Raw genomic sequence first — 18,566 nt, forward strand, 5'->3', positions numbered from 1 at the left:
TTGTTTGGCCACCTGGAAAAGAGGGCAGTGTCTAAAGCCCAGAGGTGGGAGTAAGTCACACATGTGCAAGTCACAAGCAAGTCTCAAGTCTTAACCTTCAAGTCTCAAGCAAGTCCAAGTCATTTTTCGTGACAGTCAAGCAATTCAAGTCAAGTCATAGCTTGGGTCAAGCAAGTCAAGTCATAGCCAAATCATTGAAATTCATGATGATTTACCCATGTTTTCATTTAAAAATAAGCTACAATAGGCTAGTTTTTATTTGTAACAAACAAATAGACATTGCATTCATTCAAGCCACATAGCCTACATCTGAACGGTTTATAGAATACAGTTTTTCTCAGTCGCTTTGGTGCTTTTCTCACATCACTATTAACATTTGCACAGCAGTTAGTGCATTTCTCAAAACAATTAGTGTAAACTGCAAAACCTAGTTGATAACCTTCAAAAGCACGTCACTTGCTCAAAATGGATAGTCCATTCCTCAAAAGCAAGTATTTATGTCAATGAAAGTGCCAGTGTCATCAAAATGAGAAGTCTTGTCGCCATCGTTTATGAACAAGATAGTCAAATGGCTTTGTCATGTTTTCATTACCACAGTTTATGCTCTCAGTGTTTTCCCATGCAAAAAAAGTGGTGGTTATGTCGCTATTTTGCACACTTGCAGACTGCTGTTCATTTCTCCTTTGACTTGTCAGATACATCATCTGTGAAGCCAAACATTATTATGTTTTGGTATAAACGTAGATCCTTCCATATTTGCACGTTAGCCTACCTCAGTCTGTCTCATTTGATCTGGCACTTGCTGTTGGTCTGTCGCGTCGCGTCACTTGGTACAATGACAGGTTCGCTGGCGTGACGCATGCAACAGCACCTAAGCAGATTTTCTAAAATCGTAAAGTTAACTCCTTAATATCTATGAAAAAAAATAAAGTCAAGTCATTTGTCTCAAGTCTAAGTCAAGTCTCAAGTCATGAATAGCAAGTCAAAGTCAAGTCGAGTCTTTCATACATGTTGATCAAGCAAGTCTCAAGTCTTAAAAAATGTGACTCGAGTCAAGTCATGTGACTCGAGTCCCCCATGTCTGCTAAAGCCATGTATTTGTTGATCTTGTACACACTTAATTGAAGTTGACTGTTTTTGTTCTGAGAAAGTTGTTTTCCAGTGGTTGGACCTTGCTAAGGAGACCGGTCACCTGTCTCTCTGTCACACAGAAAGACATAAAAAGCAATCACACCCATCAAAATCCATGGATTTTTTTCTCTCAATGAAAGGGTTACACTGTTTTCAAATCTTTTTATAGTCTCAACAACGAAACAAAAGACATCAGCCCACACAGTGTTGTAATTACAGTAAAGTCAGGCTTTATTCTTGACCACTTCTCTGCCCTGATGTGTGACGGTACTTTACAGCTCCAGTAAGGCTTTAAGGTTCACGTGCAAGACAAGACCAGACAGGACACACACAGACAGACATACACTCAAGGTGTAGGTCACCTGCCCACCCAACACACCAGGCTCAGATCACAGCTGAATCATGGGACTGTACGTGTGGTTTATGTGGTGGAGCATCTAAACAGTGGAATGAAGTGATTAATTTTATTGCAATTAATGCTAATTGCTGTCTGTGGTTTCTCTGTTACGATCTTCCAGAAATGCACAAGGCAAACCCATTAAAATAAACAGATTGGGGGGGGGCAAAGCAGGATCTCATTAGTGTAAAATAAACAGATTGACCAATTAAAGGTCTCACTAGAAATTTTGCCTTTTTTCTTGGAAAAATGCTTGGGTAGCGTACATAGCAGTTTAAACACCCATGGCTCCAGATCAACACAGAGCTCCATTCACTGTGGCTAGTTCAGTGCCAGATACACTTGGATATGCCCACATGCCTGGTGAAGCAACATGCTAACAGGATTTGGGTAGGGGGTGATTTGTGTTGTGAGACTGAGCTGCAAAACCACTCCATGCGTTGCCCACCAGTGGCAAGTCAGGCTAATGTGGGTGATCTTGGTGCATTACTCAATGGAGAACAATGACATGTCAATCACACAATTCATCCATCTTTCCATTCTTTCAAAGGGGACTTCATATGCCTGAGAAGAACAACATCCATTTTGACCTTCTGTTTTGTGTGTCTTTTCAAAAGTAATAACTGGCTTTTGTAGCACTTTTACAGCTCAGTTCTCAAGGGCACTCAAACACATGCACACACACTAATGTCAGAACACCACGCACTTTAAGGCTCTTGAACATCTTCATGATAGAGTGCACTTAAACAACGTTAACAAAGAATTCCTCAAAAACATTCATGTACATACTTCGGCCATTTTTTCCACATAAGACATTACAGGCAAACAATAATTCTGATACAAAAACAGTTCAAAACAAGTTTAAAGTTGTCGTTCTGATCAAATAAAATGCGTGCTTCCCCCATTAAATCATGGAGAGTGGACATGGGGGCAGTTGCGTGGGTGTCAAACATACTGCCACTCTAGGTCATTGGACTACAGACCATTAAATTTTTTTTACTAGTCTGGTCTTTTATCCTGAACAACGCCTGTGTTTCTACCATGCTTCTACATCACAGTCCCATTTTTCATATGCATAGTGAAGTGCATTTCTCTAGCAAAGTCAATAGGGGGCAGTGACTGACTTCAAGCATGTGGCTGCTCATACGCATGTCAAACAGTGAGAATACAGAATGATGTAATCCTGGGGTGTTTGAAATCACTTAGGAGTCAGGTTAACAAATCACACTTATCACCACCTGAATGTCACTTAAAACTTCCCTTCTCCATCAGAAACATAGCATTTCATGTGTGTGTCCATTTTGAAAGATGTGCAGGTAAGAGGATTTAACAAGAGGCCTGAGTTTGAACTCAATAGTTAATATTAAAAAGAACTTCTGCATTGGTCAGAAGGAGACAGCAGCCAGTTAAATGGTCAGCTAAGGCAGGGGTTGGGGAAGGAACTGAACGGTCATTTACAGGCCCAAGCTGGAGGATGTCAAAGGACCGTCTGGTACAAAATACACAGCTGCATCTGCTGCCTTGGCCAAGTCATCATTGACAATGACAACATTTCAGACAAATCAAAGATAAACAAACAAACACATAAACCGATTAAAAACCATGTCACCCCAGCAACGTGACACCAAACTCTCCCCAGTGAGTGACAGTATTTGAAAATATATTTATACCTGGAACAATATTTACACTTATATGATTTTAGTTTTTGGCATTAGAATGGGAGAGGGCAAAAAAGAAACACTATGGTGACAGGAAGAATGAAGATGGCAAACCTATTTTAAAAAAGAAAGAGTTTCTGCTCTTGGCAAAGGAGCGGGTGAAAACAGAGGACGCTGCTATAAAGTAATGGAGCTCCTCACAGGTCAGTTACTTCAACTATTTTTGTCTCTCTATCTTTTTAACCTCCATCCAACTCTTTCCATCTTCCACCTCCTCGTCCTTTCTCCCTCATATAGCTCTACGTGGTCAGTTTAGACACGATCACTTCTGTCTCCTGATAACATGGCGGCTGAATCTTCCCTCCCCCTGTGCAATGCTGGGACAGACAGACTCAGAGCTTTGGTTTAAAGTGACTAAGAATATCCCCACTAAAAATAAAGGGGAACACCAGCTCAACATGGCAATCATAACAGCAATATTAACACCTATTTAGATTGTTGTTGCTGTTGTTTGCGTATATGTTTAGGAAAACATGGCTTGCTTGCTTCTTCAGGGTGCATTTTCCAACATGTGTCCTAATCCTTAATTCATTCACCTTGTGTGTGTGTTTTTTCTTCTTTTATCTTTTTCTCTTTTGGCCCTCTGAGTATATTCTCCCAACGTTTGGTCCTTGAAATGGGAGGCCGGTTACGTTTAAATGGGCCTCCGCAGGCCGGGAGGGAAGCGTTTGAAGTAGACTACGGCGACGGTGATGGCGGCGGCAGCCGCCGCGAGGCCCAAAAGGAGGCCGACTGAGGAGACGGGCGCCTCGCTCTCAGGCCGGGAGCTCACTGGACCGTTGTGATGGAGGGAGGACTGGAGAGAGAGAAGGGGTGATGAGGAAAAAAAAGTTTAATAAAGGGAAAGAGTAAGGGAAGGAGAGGAAGAAACTTGTAGAGTGTATATGCAGAAAAATGTTCAACAATTCAGCATTGTGCAATTCAGCAAACCAAGTGGACATAACTATAGGACTAAAACAGCTTCATGATAAATACACACTAACACAATAATCCAGTTCACACTGACAAGCAAGAAGGAATCTCCAGAACATATACACACACATTACACGGTGAAGGAAACCAATTCGGGTCCCAGTAGATGTCAATTACCTTAAGTTAATGATTGGCAGGCCAAAAACCCAGAGATTCTGTTCATGCGTGTTGGTGTCGTTCACACATAATATCTGCATGTTAGCATAATATCGGAATCACCTGAAGGGTCGTACCCCCGTTTGACAAATATCTGCATATACTGAAAGCAGCTATAGATACTCTTACCTACACTCTCACACTCACTGAAATGGGTCACCCTCAGATATGCCTGTAATGAAGCTTTGTGTAAATAATGCTTTGTAGCCTTAGTAAAGGTTACATTTAAAAAGCTTTCTGGCTCAGAATCCAGTTTAATGTGATCACAATATATCCAGCTACACAGTCCAACATTGGGTGAAGTTTAGAGAACTTTAAAACAGCTTAAATGGCACAATTGAATTCCTCAGGAAGGTGTGGTGATTCCCAACCCATCCCATGACTGGTGTGGTTATGGGAAAATTGAAATTGAAATTGAAAGGAGGCTTCAGGCATGCTCAACATTGAGATAGAATGATTGAGCTATGCTATGTTGTTTTATGTATTTTAATTATTACTTTTTAAAACAATTTTAAACTATCACTATCACCTTGTGTGTTTTATCCTTTACTTTGTAAACAATTATTTGACTATTTCCCTTCTATGCACATTGAATGACCTCTGTGTATGAAATGCGCTTTATAAATAAACTTGACTTCACTCAATGGCAGTCACAATAATGCCATTTCACAGCACAGTGAACTGATGAAGAGCAACAACAGGAGAAGCTAATGTCACCGATGTGATCTAGTAAGTCCTTAAACAACAAACTAACTAGATTATCCACTTAGAATCTAACTTCAGAGCAGAAACAAATGAGCAATTTCAGTTGTGCGATACAGAACGGCAAGTAATCTCCATGACGAACCAAGACAAGGGGACATGCCATATTGTATCCTACATCATATTTGAATTTGGAATTCTGATACTTAACATTATACTAGGTTTAGATTTGTATCCCATTGTATTGTATGGTAAATCACCACTCGTCAGAATGTGAAAATGTGAGGGTTTTTTTTTAAGCCATATCATCCCTCTCTCCAGAACACAAATGAGTATTCAATAACTTGCAACTTTAATGCATATTTAGGAGAGTCTAGTTGATTTCCACACCTATGCCTTTTGCAAACCTCTGTCCCCTTGCTTCAGATCAGAGAAGAGAAGAAAAAGAGAAAGAAAATGAAATGACTCACTCTCTGTTGCACGCGGAGAAATACATCCTCTCCAGCTGACCGGAAGAGGTCCACTGCTGCACTATGGGACAGGTTCTCCAATCGGTTGCCATTTATCTGCAAGGAAAAGGTTTTTTTTTTTTTTTTTTTTTATATACCAAATGCTCATCAGACCATGAAAAACAAGCACATCTAGTAAACAGATCTCTCTCTCTCTCTCTCAAAACTGAACTTCATTAAAAGGTGCCCAGTTGAATGTGTACCTGCCCTGACAAAAGCTGGCACTGGGCATACTCAGGACTTAGCGTGTTTATCCAGAGAATGTTTATCCCTTCAATCTGCACCACATACACACAAATTGTGTACAGGGGCTGGGCCAAGAAATGGCAAGCCCTTTAAAATGACTGAGAAACACCTCAGCATGTCCACTTCCATAAATGCAGGAAAATGTCCAACAATATGAAATTGTCACCTGATTTGACACATAAGTGTATTTATTTGTTTATTTATTTTTTTTTTAAATCACAAGTGGCTCATTCCAAGTAACCAGACTTCTCCAATTTCTCTCTTGAATGAAACAGTGACTAACAAATTCAAATGAATCACAGTCTCCCAAGTGTCTATTTTCTTTACCGCCAGTATTTTGTCCCCTTCCTGTAGCCGTCCATCCAGTGCTGCAGCGCCATTCTCTTTGATTTTGGCCACATAGATCCCGCTGTCATTCAACACATACTGCTGGTCCAAACCACCGACTATGTTAAACCCAAGTCCTGGGGGACAAACAAGAGAGAAAGAGACAGACAGGGACAGAGAGTGTTGTGAGAGACAAAAACGAGGGAAGAGTGAGAAGCCATAATGAAGTCCATGAACCGATATCAAGATCTGGATCGTCTCAGGGACTTCTCCCAGTGTATCCGTTTCAAGGCTTTTGAAAGTGACTTGACTGAGAACCCCTTTTATATTGACTTCAAAAAAGGACAACAACTTTGCCTTTGCAGGCTCAACCATTTGGTTAAATTGGCTTAAACAGCCACTGGCCATGGCCAAGAAGTGTCTGGCATGATAACAGTAAAGCAAGTAAAGCTGCTTGTTCCAATGTGATATGAGAAGGGATTTTTATTCAGGAGTACAAAGGGCATAAGGGAAAGAAGCACTAATGATGATGCCATTTTTGTGCACTGGAGAGCAGTGAGGTGTTGTTCTATGACCCCTGCGGAAGAATGGCCCCGCTAAGTTGTAAAATCATTATGTAATACTTGGAACTAAGGTTGGACTAGACAGGTCAAACACACATTTCCATAAGCCTTGTAATATTAAAATGTTTTCAGAAACTTGTCAAAGTCAGTCAAATGTAAAATTGTGATAATAAGTATCGCTAAATTGACAAGCCATTCATGCAAATGTGAATTCAAAACCAAAGTGCAAACAGCACAGCCTCTTTCAAGTTAGTTTCGTTTTCTCCATGACAGTCAACACTCTCCAGAAAAGGCAACACTTGTCACTGAAAGTAACAATGACATTCAAATCCTGAAGTAGCATTAACATAAGTCTATGATCGTCGTGGTGAAGCAACATATACAGTTCAATTTTAAGTAATTGGTGCTATAATATGGCAACGGGGCGGTCGTTATGACACAGTCGGGGTATTGAGTTCATTTCAAAGTACATGGAAGTACAAAGCTAAAGCGAACGTTACCCAATATTAATCGGTTCAGTTTTTACCTTGGTAGATGTGTTAATTACATCTAAACATTTTCACTTACATCCTTTAGGAAGGTTTCACACGTAAATAAAGCTAAATTGCAATGTTGCGCATGACGCCGACTTGCCTACGTAGCAACCTCATTCACTAACCAACTAGCAAGCTGACAATTTGCCCATTGAAAAGTTGCTGCGCCTGTCCAGCAAGCTCTTACAAACTTGATGCAATAGTGACTTTTTGTATACACTCGGAGTAAACTATTGAATTAAACTACTCCAATACACAAATGACCGAACATAAGCAAATATATTGACATTGTCAATGAGCTCAACTCGCTTAACGTTAGCCCTGGCTAGTCAGAGAAAATTTGGACTACTGCTGTGCACCGACAGGCCCCTCTTGAACTTGCTGAGTCGACTGCTGTCGTTACTGTCTACCTTGTCTAAATATGATATGAAGAGATTACTTACCAGCAGGTCCTCGTTTTAGCTGAATTTCCACCTCTTTAGGCATGCTATGAACAGACCCGTTCATGGCGTAAACAACTGATCTCTTTCCAAAATCTTATTTTAGAGCTCTCTACCTGAAGGTGAACTCATGCAGGACTTCTTCGCCTGCCGACCTGAGGCACTAGTGGGAAATGTTATTTTATCGCCCCCTGGCGGAGGGAACTAAGAAAAGCCAGTTGCAGCCTGCTTGCCCGCATGCGCAGCAGCGGAAGTCATGCCCAACACCGAACCTTCAGATAAGAGAGCCAGCCTTGAATATAAAGGTTGTATTGGAGTTCAGACTGTCTCTTATTAAAAAACCACAGACTTCATCTACCACTGTCAGCAGACGACTTTGCAACAGTTTTTCTCTAAAAAAGTTGCTTCAGTGCCCAGTTCAACAAGACTTTAAAAATGCGTTAAGCCTACCAACTATTTTGCTGGTGATTATGCATTAATTCATCACATTTTTTTTAATTAGGCTAAGCAGGGGTTACACTTTTGCTCATATGAAGGACTACAGACCTATCTCCCTTCCACCCTGTCAATGTTTCTTGAGAAAGTGGTGTTCAAGCAAGTTTCTGATTTCCATATCTCTCTCAGAACAACTTGACCCTATGCAGTTTGGATTCAAGAGCAGTCATTGGGGCAGCCGTGGCCTACTGGTTAGCACTTTGGACTTGTAACCGGAGGTTACCGGTGTAACCGGTTCGAACCCCGACCAGTAGGCACGGCTGAAGTGCCCTTGAGGAAGGCACCTAACCCCTCACTGCCCGAGCGCCGCTGTTGTTGCAGCTCTGTTGCAGGCAGCTCACTGCGCCGGGATTAGTGTGTGCTGAGTGTGTTTCACTAATTCACGGATTGGGATAAATGCAGAGACCAAATTTCCCTCACGGGATCAAAAGAGTAAACATACTTAATCATACATAGGCTACTCATTCCACCGAAACTGCTCTTATATATTTTGGGGCTTTCAAGAGGGTTATCTGATCTATGATATCTGATATTGTTATTGATATTATTGTTATTATTCAGTCAACTAACTATACCTGTGATTGAAGCACAGTGATCCATGACATTCTCCACAGTGACATAACATTCTCCTCTCTACTTTATTTGAGTTCAAAATTACTGGGAAAGGTCTTCATTTCTTTACATTCTTAAAGGATATTCATTCAGTGTGATGCACAACCTCACAACAGGTGTAGCCTAACTCAGGGATCAGCATGGGCCCCTTTTATTCTCCATTTACATAGGTGATAATTCGCTCTCTCAGATTTACCAATCACTGTGGATGATAGGCTACTCAGCTTACATGTCTTATGATGACTATTTCAGATTTCTGCATGCTTCAGCACTGCAAAAAATTATATCTTACCAAGTGTTATAATCTTATATTAAGATACTTTTATCTGCCAGTGGATTAAGTAAATTTATCTTAATTTAAGATATTCTTAAATTAAGATAAAATTACTTAATCCACTGGCAGATACATTTACTTGTTTTTAAGTCTTAATTTAAGAGGATTTTGACTTATTTTAAGTCAAATAATCTTAAAAGAAAGCTTAAATTTTTTTAATCTTAATATAAGATATAATTTCATATTAATTGCAGTGAGGGATATTTCAGTCTGGTTGAAAGATTCACCTTCAGTTCAATCTCTGCAAAACTGCCCCTGGTATCCCCAGCTGTTTATTCCCCAAAAGATCAGCATCCAGCTCGGCTCATCTTCATTGACCCTAAAATGGCACTTAACTTGGGTGTTACAATTGATGACAGACTCAATTCTCTGAGCATGTAGCCTAAGTCAGTTTATCCTATATAATATTCGGAAGAACACCTTAACACATAGGGCCTATGTCACACAATTTCCTGGCATGGGTCTTTCCAAACTGGACTATTACAATGCAATAGCTGGTCTATGCTTGTGTAGTGAGAGTGAGACCTCATGATTTAAAATGCCACAGCATGTCTGGTCTTAATTAAACAAAAAATACACATGTAACTTCTCTGTTAGTTACTCTTCATTGACTTCCTGTAACATACAGAGTAGATTTTAAAGTATTGCTGCTGGTTTAGTCATTAAATGGGCTAGGACCTAGATTTAAGACATTCCATCAATATATACCTTCCGATATCTCAGATTTCAGTCCAGTCCAGCTCTGGAATGCACTTCCTGATTTAAAAAAATGCTCCCATTCAAACCAGCTGTGTAGAGGCAGCTGTGGCCTATTGGGGCAGCCGTGGCCTATGCTGGTTAGCGCTTCAGACTTGTAACCGGAGGGTTGCCGGTTCGAACCCTGACCAGTAGGAACGGCTGAAGTGCCCTTGAGCAAGGCACCTAACCCCTCACTGCTCCCCGAGCGCCGCTGTTGTAGAAGGCAGCTCACTGCGCCGGGATTGAAGTGTGTGCTTCACCTCACTGTGTGTCACTAAGAGGTGACAGTCAAGACTCTTTTCTTCTGTTTTTCCTCATTGGTGGAATGATTTACCCACAGCTCTTCTAGCAATAGTTTTGGGATCTTCAAAAAGAGTGTAATCTGTTTCCCTTCTAAGTAATTCATTCTTAGAGTGTTTCTATGTTTATAGTTATTATGCTTCTGTTAAATCTCTAAATTTAGAATTAGAGGATCTCTAAAACTTAATGAATAAGAATGACATAAAATATCACACACAATATACAATACAACACAAGCCAGTCCTTTTTAGTCATATGTAACATTTTATTAAAAAATTAAAAATAACTAACTCTTGTTGCAGTGTCTTTGGCAAGTCCAATTAATTCATTGACCAATTGAGAGTGTTGACAAAGAGCATGAAGATACAGACAGTTTTCTTGTGAAGAAAGTAGCTAGACAAACACAAGTAGCAAGTGCATCTGCAATAATGAGATTAATGAGCTATAAGATTCAGTCAGGTAACATTTAGGCTACTCATTGTAATAACTGTTTTTAATGACTAATATTCCAGGGGATTCCTGAATTCACTCCAAACATATATCCCCTTTCACAAACCTAAAATATTATAACAATAGGAGGTTGCTATATGGGTCATAGTTATTGGGGGCATTCCCCCTTTTGTAACATAAATCATCAACAGGTCTACAAAAGTCCAGAGAACCAACAGCTGCTGGTATTCTGAGAAAACTAAAGTGGTTAAAGTTCAAAAGCAAAAGAGAAATCCAAAATCCTCAGGTTATCTTTAAGTAATGGGCGTCATACACTCCCATGCTCAGAGTTAATATCAACTTGTGCTGTGCTCCCGTGCTGTTCAGACTCTGCACTCTTCCACCGTTGTGTTGCTCTAAGAAATCCCAAACTGGTGAAATCACTGTGCCCTCACACCCACATGCTGTAAATCTCTTGTATTATAGAAGGACTGGGCTTTGCCGAGTCTGACAAGACATCTATCAAATCAAGATCAGTGAATAATGGACTGATTAGAGTGGTCTGCCAAGGACTCCAATGCCATTATACAGACAACTACATTTTCCTTCAATTGCTTCTCAGTTCTGAAGGCTGGGAATACTTCAGTCTGTTTCTGCCCTGTGTTCATATGAACGGTAAAGGGACTCATTTCGAGTATTTTAGCATGCTGGAGAAAGTAAACAAGGCCTGCAGATTTAAGACAAACACTTTGATATAGGTCCTGTATAGGAGCTAAAGTAATTGGCACAAGCTGCTCAAGCTTCCATGTGGCTCTTAGTACATAACCCAAGCGATGGAAAGCAATTAATGTGTCCGAACAGTACACTGAATCAGTTCAACTCTTGAATCGTGATTACACAGCAATAAACCAGCCTTTGGCCCCATCACGGAGGCAGAAATAAGTGAAAGTTGAATTCCGCCTACACAGAAAAATATCAAGACAATATTCCCAGCCCTCACTGGATACTTTAATTTATACAATGTATAACTATGATTAGAAACACTCTCATATTCCAATGCAGGTTGTATGAGTTACTGCATTATTATTCTCACAGAGGGATAATGAACTCAACTGCACTCTTTGTGATTCTGTGATATATTGAGTCCAGCAGCTCTGTTTGTGTGTGTGTGTGTGTGTGTGTGTGTGTGTGTGTGTGTGTGTGAGAGAGAGAGAGAGAGAGAGAGAGAGAGAGAGAGAATGAGAGCGAGAGAGAGAGCATGTATGTGTGTGTGTGTGTGTTTGTGTCTGTGTATATGTCTTTAGATCATGCTGGGGCCTGCACTGTAGAGAGCAATGTCGCCCTCCACGCGGACGAGCGTGACCTCTTCCAGCCCCCCGACGCGATGCTCATACTCCAGCAGGTGAACTCCATCAACTGCCACCTTGAAGCAGTCCTGCTCCACCAGGATCTTCAGCTGTGGAGAAACACAGAGACACAACACATGGTGTGAAAGTCAGCCATCTGTGGTTACATCCAAACAACACTGAATAAACCTTCATTGCACTGATACCTGGAGTGACGAGTCTCTGCTTATGAATTACTACAAATTCCACTTAACACATAACATACAGACATCACTGACAGTTATGCGTAGGTTGTGTACTGTTGTGGTGGCCCTATAATCCTTGTAGGAGCCTGTCATGTACTGATGTGCAGCATAAGTGTATACATTCATTTTGATGCTCAGGTATACAGTATAACTAAAGCCAAGGTGAGCTACTACATTCAGACCATACAACAAGAAGTCCACAGCTGAATGAAATTGCGTTTCTCCAAGCTCAATGTGCAAACATAAACACGAAAGGCAAGTGCACAAAAGAAAGGCAACAGGCAGACATAAAAGACAGCAAAGACAGACAAAAACACTACAGCATCAAATTACACTGTGCAAACATATGTTGTTTTAACACAATTCTATGCATATGTGAAATACAGATTGTGTTAAGACTCCTCTCTTACCTCAAACTGTCGGCCTTGGATGAAGGGGAACCCCCCATCCCTCTCCTCTGGACCCCAGTAGCCACCCAGCTGTGAGTTACGCACTATGGTCTGCTCAGGGAAACGGGGGTTGAAGTGGAACACCACCTCTTCACCCTTCACAAAATCTATATGGAACCTGAAACACATACAACCAAAATGAGAGGGGCGATAAATGACGTGTGATATGACGTAGGTATAGATGCATCTCAGTGTTGGAGCTGGGAATGAAGCACAATCTAGTGCAGGAGTAGAAATATCAACAGGATTCCTACATCTAAAAGGTCAAGGACTTTTCAAGGAATTTCCAGGCCAACTTAACTCAAATAACAAAAACATACAGGCATTATACTGTAGAAGCTTGCAAAAACAGAGCCTTCACATGTGTGGACGCTGTGTTACAGCAATGGTAGAGTACATGATCTCTTCCATTTTCTATCACAAAATAAATAATTTAGACACTTTAAAAGAGCTGTGTCTATTTTCAAAAAAGTTTCAAAGCCCTTGAATTACGTTTCTCAAATTCAGAAGATTTCAAGGATTTCGAGGATCCATGTAAACCCTGTGGGTATATGTCTGCTGCTGTGAGTGTGCGTGTGGGAAAAGGCCTGAGTGGTGTACCTGTCTCCTCCTGGGAATGGCTCTCCAACCACGGTGATCAGCAGGTGAGGCATGATGCCCGCATGAAGAGGCAAATGGTACGGCACTGGCTGCAGGACACGGCACACGGACAACAGGAAGTACATAACAGGTCACGATCACATGTTTCACCACAGACAAAACTTCAATATCACTACACATCATTGACAAGAGCAGATTAGGAGGGTGGGTCTGTCAGTGGGCATAGCCACATTGAAATACTTCACCAAGGGATCCGGTCTGGCCAGGGAAATCCTCAGAGCAACTGCTCATTAACAAAATTGACTGAGTTAAAGTGATTAGCATGCTCTGAATGTGTCAGACCTCAAATGCCACCAGCACACCATCAACTTCACAATCTTTCAACCTGATATGTGTATGTGCACCTGTCATTTTTTAATCTTCTGTGGCCAATGGTACTTTCATTCTGGTCACAAACTCCATTATGTGTGGGGAAACACTGGATACATGTGGAAGAACTAAACATCCAAAGTAAAAGTTTCACAACAGTGTTTCATACTTTTTTTTTAGACTTCTATCAATAAAAACAAACCTTCTGTCCATGAGTCATGACAACACTGTGACAGACTGGCTTCCCCATGGCAACACTTTCCATGACAACACAGTGGCCCCATTGGATCCCTTTGCCCAGATTCCAAGGTCTGACCACGCCCCATGACTCATTTACATACCAGCAAAGGCCTTAGGTTTGGCCCCTTGTAAATGTGCATTAAACACAGGGTTCAGTGTAATCTGTCTTTGTAACAGTATTTGAATTCTGAGTGAAGTACTTTGACATGTGTGGATGTATTGTTTAGGTATAATAAACGTACATTGGATACATCAGTAGGATGTAGCCTATGTATGTTGTTTACCTGTGTGAAAAGATGTTACGGTTTACTTCAAAACATTGCTTATTACATACATAACTTGCTTTGTGGAAACATCAATCATTTCCCAGTTGGTGTGTCTTGTCAAAGTACACTTTCTGTATCATTAAACCACAGAAACCAGACACCCAACATTCCAACTTAACACGGCTGAGGGCATAACACTATATTGGACATGCTGGTTTATGAGGAAATAACCAAAGTGCCTACAGATCACACTTGAACCCAACACTGAAATCATGCTCAAAATTACAAAAAGAAATTACATGTAAAGTGAGTGTTTATACATGTCATTGTGTTTCATTGTGATAATATATCAAAGTGTCATTGAACACAGCTTTGTAAACAACTTTGGAAAAGATACACTTAGTCTTTATTCAGCCAGAAGGGAAAAGCTGGAGTACATTCATTCATGCAGGTCACATTCCCATGCCAGATTTGATGAAAGTAAAAACATGCACTCTTCTCCTATCGAGTACAGGAGATCCTAGTTAGTTATTCAAATTAATCTGGAAAAAATGAGAAAGGCACTTCTCACTGAAGACTCAAGTCAAGGGTTCAAGGGTGTGCTATATTTTTTCTACATTTCTCTTTAGTTGCAGTGAGGCTTGCACACTGCTAACAGTAGGTGTTTCCCTAAGAACCTATAGAAGTTCAGTGAGACAGGGGACAGCTGAACACTGACCTGGCACAGTCAGTAACACATTAACAACGTTCAACATAATCAACATAAGTGTTTCTTAAGTAAGCAGGTGCTTTTTCAGTGATTAAGCATTGCTGAAATAAAATACTCGGCTAAAAAATGTATGTAGTCAAAATAGCAATAATAATAATGATAATAATAAAGTGCTTCATTTGTGAAAAATAGGCACCATTTGGTCCCAAACGGGGGGGGGGGGGGGTGTTTAAGGGACTGTGAAAGTAATCAAAAAGCGGTGAGATGCTTCTGACAGCTTGGCTCTGTGATGCTGAAGCTGTAACGCAAAGGGCCCATTAGAGTAGAGCCTGTGAAGAGCTGTCTGCATCCTCCATCTCATCTCATCGTCCTTCTGCTGCGGCAGAAGGCTTTCAGATGCCTGCACTCAAAAATATGGCGGTCTATTGGGGGGCTGAAAAATAAGAAGACGTGGCAGTGTTATTCAATCGGTCCGTTCTGGGTTGTTTCTATTGCTTTAGTGGGTGAAGCGTGAGGCTGAACAGCGTTCTCTCCTGCCCGAGGCAACCTTTGCACCACCTGATAACCACAGAGCCAACCCAGTCTTATCACCGTAAGACAAGAAGCCGGCGTACAAAAAATATGACAAAAGAAAGAAAGCAAAACTGAAACAGTCCCAACAACACAGATGAGGGCATAAGAATATTAGGCATGCCACGCACTGACAAAAGGAAATGGGGGAAACAAGCAGAGTTGTGATAGAGGATTGCTTTAGAAAGCCAAAAACCCAGAGAACACAGCCTATTTACACCAAAAGTTCACACCATGTTCCCATTGTTTAGATGCCCTTAAACCACAACTAAAGAACGAAAAAAGGGAATTTTTCTCTCTTGTGTAGATCAATCCTCTTGAGGATGTGGACATCCCTTACTGTGTGCTGATACAGTAGATCAATGGATATTTCTCCCATTTTTCTTTCACTTTAATTTCCTCTGTGCTTCCTGAAAATTCTCAAGGGAAACACATAGTGCTGTCTTAGACACCATATAACCCCAATCTGCCACATCGGACTCCCACACTCTGCCTGAATCTGTGCTGCGTCAGCTCATTGCTAACCCCCGACACAATCAATCTAATGCTCAATGTATCAACCAATCCCGACAGTGCTGACATGTGTGGGATTCCCTATAAAATATGCTTGCTATACCCAAGCACCAAATAATGCAATGTGAAGTGACATTAAAACACTAGTTTCAGCTTCAGCTGAAAGCCGTACACAAGAATGTCCAAGAGTGTTTTCAGCGTGCTGGAAAGCCATACAGCATCATCCTTTACACAGTTTAGAGACCCACCCTCTTAGTCAGTGCTTATAGTAGAGAAGAGAAGAGATGAGAAGAAATTGCAATACACACCTTTCACACATAAAGCATATCATCTAAAGCACCATATTTTTGCCATGTTTATGTGATCTTAGTTTTATGTATTGCTTCCTGATGTGGGACTTTATGTGTGAAAGGCATGCTAGGAGTGAAGGAAAGTAGAAGGACATGAGGATGTGTACTCACAAGCATCCCTCCTGGAGCACCAGGTCCTCCATACGGGCCCATGGGCCCTGGTCCATAAGATCCAGGGCCACCTGGCTGAGCAGGGAACCCGCCGCCAGGAGATCCCCATGATCCTGGAGGCAGAGGAGGGAACCCTCCGCTTGGGAAGCCCGGTGCTGGGCCAGGTGGGAAAGCTCCAGGGCCTCCAGGCCCGTACATCCCACCTGCAGGGGGTGGATAAGGCATGTTAGGGAAAGGTCCTGGTGGCCCACCCGGCGTGGAGGGGAACAGTCCAGAGTTGTAGGGTGACGGAGCCCCTCCAGGGAACTGTCCTGGCGGGGCCCCGCCTGGTGGGTACCCTGGCATGGAGGGGAACTGTCCCGGAGCTCCAGGGCTGGAAGGGAACTGTCCTGGTACCCCCGGCCCTGGTGGGTAGCCCCCTGGGGCAGTGGGTGCACCAGGACCTGATGGGTACGGTCCTGGAAACTGGTTAGGAGCTCCAGGACCCGAGGGCCCACCAGGGAACCCACCTGGGGCAGGTGGCTGGGTTGGGCCTCCAGCAGATGGGTAGTTTGGACCACCAGGGGCTGAGCCAGGCCATCCGGGGTTTGTGGGTGGTGGTGGAGCGTTGGGCCCTGGACCAGAGGGGTTTGTGTTGCCCTGTTTGGAGGCTGCTCCCGGGACATCGTCTGCAATGGCATCAGCTAGCTACAAGCAAAGATGATGTTGATAATATCAAATGTGATTGGGGCATCATCTTAAATCTTAATACTAGACAGGCCTACCTGTGTGAAGACTATCAAACTTCTATAGAGGACTACTCACTCACACCAGGCAGATTATTTTAGAAAATTAACAGGTGCAGCTACAAAAGTTTGGGCAAATGTTAAAGGTCAGACACTCAACATCTTTGCCAGCTCAGTTTTTGTTCAACACATTGTAAATCCAGGTAAGCAGAGATCGCAAATGAGGTCTTTATAAATAGCTTTCTTGGTGGTAATTGAATAGCGATTTGATTGACGTGTGGTTGGTGAGGGCTGGCAAAGCGTTCCATTCCATCCCATCACAATATAGGTATGGCGTAGACTAGCATGGATAATGGAGCTAAAATATCCGCATCATTTCGACCACAATTTCACAGTTAAGCATTAGAATACACACATTTGGAGTAACGTTGATGTCAGTGGGCTATATATAATTAACTGCTTTAGTAAGTTAGTCATCACGAATTACCAACAAATGATTATAGCCTAATGGATAGGTTAATAAAAACAACAACAAAAACTTACCGAAAAATCTGCCATGGCCTGTGAAATACAGACAAGAGTTTTTAAGTGGCTAGAATGTGGATTCGGATTACAGAGAAATCAATGGCAAGTCGCAAGAAACAGCGAGGTGAGTCAAAGTCGTAAACCGATTTAGGCCGAATTAAATAACGTCAAAGAGCCCTTCTAAACTCTTTGATAGCGTTACATTGCTTTATTTGTGCTCGTCGTCGCTTCCAAGTTTACATCACGCTAATAAGTTAGCAAGCTACACTCAAACAAAACAGCTAAGAAGCTAACGTATCTCTCACTTCGATTCAAGGTAGCAAGCGTGTTCTATCTCTGTTAGCATTACATTGTAACTATTAAACAAGCCGTGGACATTCGAAGCCAGCTGCATGCAGGCACTGATATGTGTATTGTATACATTGGGCTATTGTAACATTACCTCAGCTAGATGTGGGCCTCTTCTCTGTGTCTTAAGCTAGTTGGTTTCTGGACCACCCATTCACCACACCAGTGCAGTGATGGTGAAACTAAATTAGACAACTCTACAAAGGAAGTACGTTTAACCCGAACATGGTGTTTTACGCGCAGCGTTGAAAATAAACAGACTTCTAGTACATGAGTGCAACTACATGGAGTCAACTTGAAGGAAATAGGCCCATCCAGTTTATATAAAGATCTACAATAACTTCGCAGTCCACATGACTACCCCGAACTGTCAGAGGGTTGGGCAGAAGAGTCTGACTGCGCATGACAGATTAACCTCATTTCCACTGTACGGTAGCCCAAAAGGTATTTATGACGATATTCCTTCCATTGTGGAACTGTGCAGTTTCATTTCATCAGGTGACTGGATGTAAAAATGGATGTGTAATTAATTAGGCTTACTCATAGGCTGTCCCATAACAAAACATTAGTTGTCATAGTCTCAACGTGACATCCTCAA

General features: G+C 41.8%; 2 protein-coding genes across 4 annotated transcripts; both read right to left on the bottom strand.

Moving 5' to 3' along the window:
- Window positions 1-1,691: 1,691 nt before the first annotated feature.
- On the bottom strand, window positions 1,692-7,871 carry LOC125312390 (synaptojanin 2 binding protein). Its single transcript, XM_048270909.1, has 4 exons — window positions 7,698-7,871; window positions 6,159-6,295; window positions 5,547-5,642; window positions 1,692-4,042 (listed from the first exon to the last, which is right to left on the bottom strand). The coding sequence occupies exons 1-4, from the start codon at window positions 7,759-7,761 to the stop codon at window positions 3,881-3,883; spliced, it is 459 nt and encodes a 152-aa protein (XP_048126866.1). The 5' UTR covers window positions 7,762-7,871; the 3' UTR covers window positions 1,692-3,880.
- Window positions 7,872-10,414: 2,543 nt separating this feature from the next.
- Window positions 10,415-18,273, bottom strand: lgals3a (lectin, galactoside binding soluble 3a). 3 transcript variants are annotated; one of them, XM_048227566.1, is made up of 7 exons: window positions 18,063-18,271; window positions 17,639-17,656; window positions 16,880-17,057; window positions 16,371-16,573; window positions 13,243-13,331; window positions 12,604-12,760; window positions 10,415-12,058 (listed from the first exon to the last, which is right to left on the bottom strand). In XM_048227566.1, exons 2-7 carry the CDS (start codon window positions 17,651-17,653, stop codon window positions 11,903-11,905), a joined length of 798 nt encoding a protein of 265 aa, XP_048083523.1. In that variant the 5' UTR covers window positions 17,654-17,656; window positions 18,063-18,271; the 3' UTR covers window positions 10,415-11,902. The 3 variants fall into 3 exon arrangements, with proteins under 3 accessions (XP_048083523.1, XP_048083522.1, XP_048083524.1); XM_048227565.1 differs by having other exon boundaries at window positions 16,371-17,057; window positions 18,063-18,273; XM_048227567.1 differs by lacking the exons at window positions 10,415-12,058; window positions 12,604-12,760; window positions 13,243-13,331 and adding an exon at window positions 14,501-15,259 and having other exon boundaries at window positions 16,371-17,057; window positions 18,063-18,269.
- Between the last annotated feature and the right edge of the window lie 293 nt (window positions 18,274-18,566).

Source organism: Alosa alosa, chromosome 19 (assembly GCF_017589495.1).
Source record: "Alosa alosa isolate M-15738 ecotype Scorff River chromosome 19, AALO_Geno_1.1, whole genome shotgun sequence".
Lineage (NCBI taxonomy): Eukaryota > Metazoa > Chordata > Actinopteri > Clupeiformes > Clupeidae > Alosa > Alosa alosa.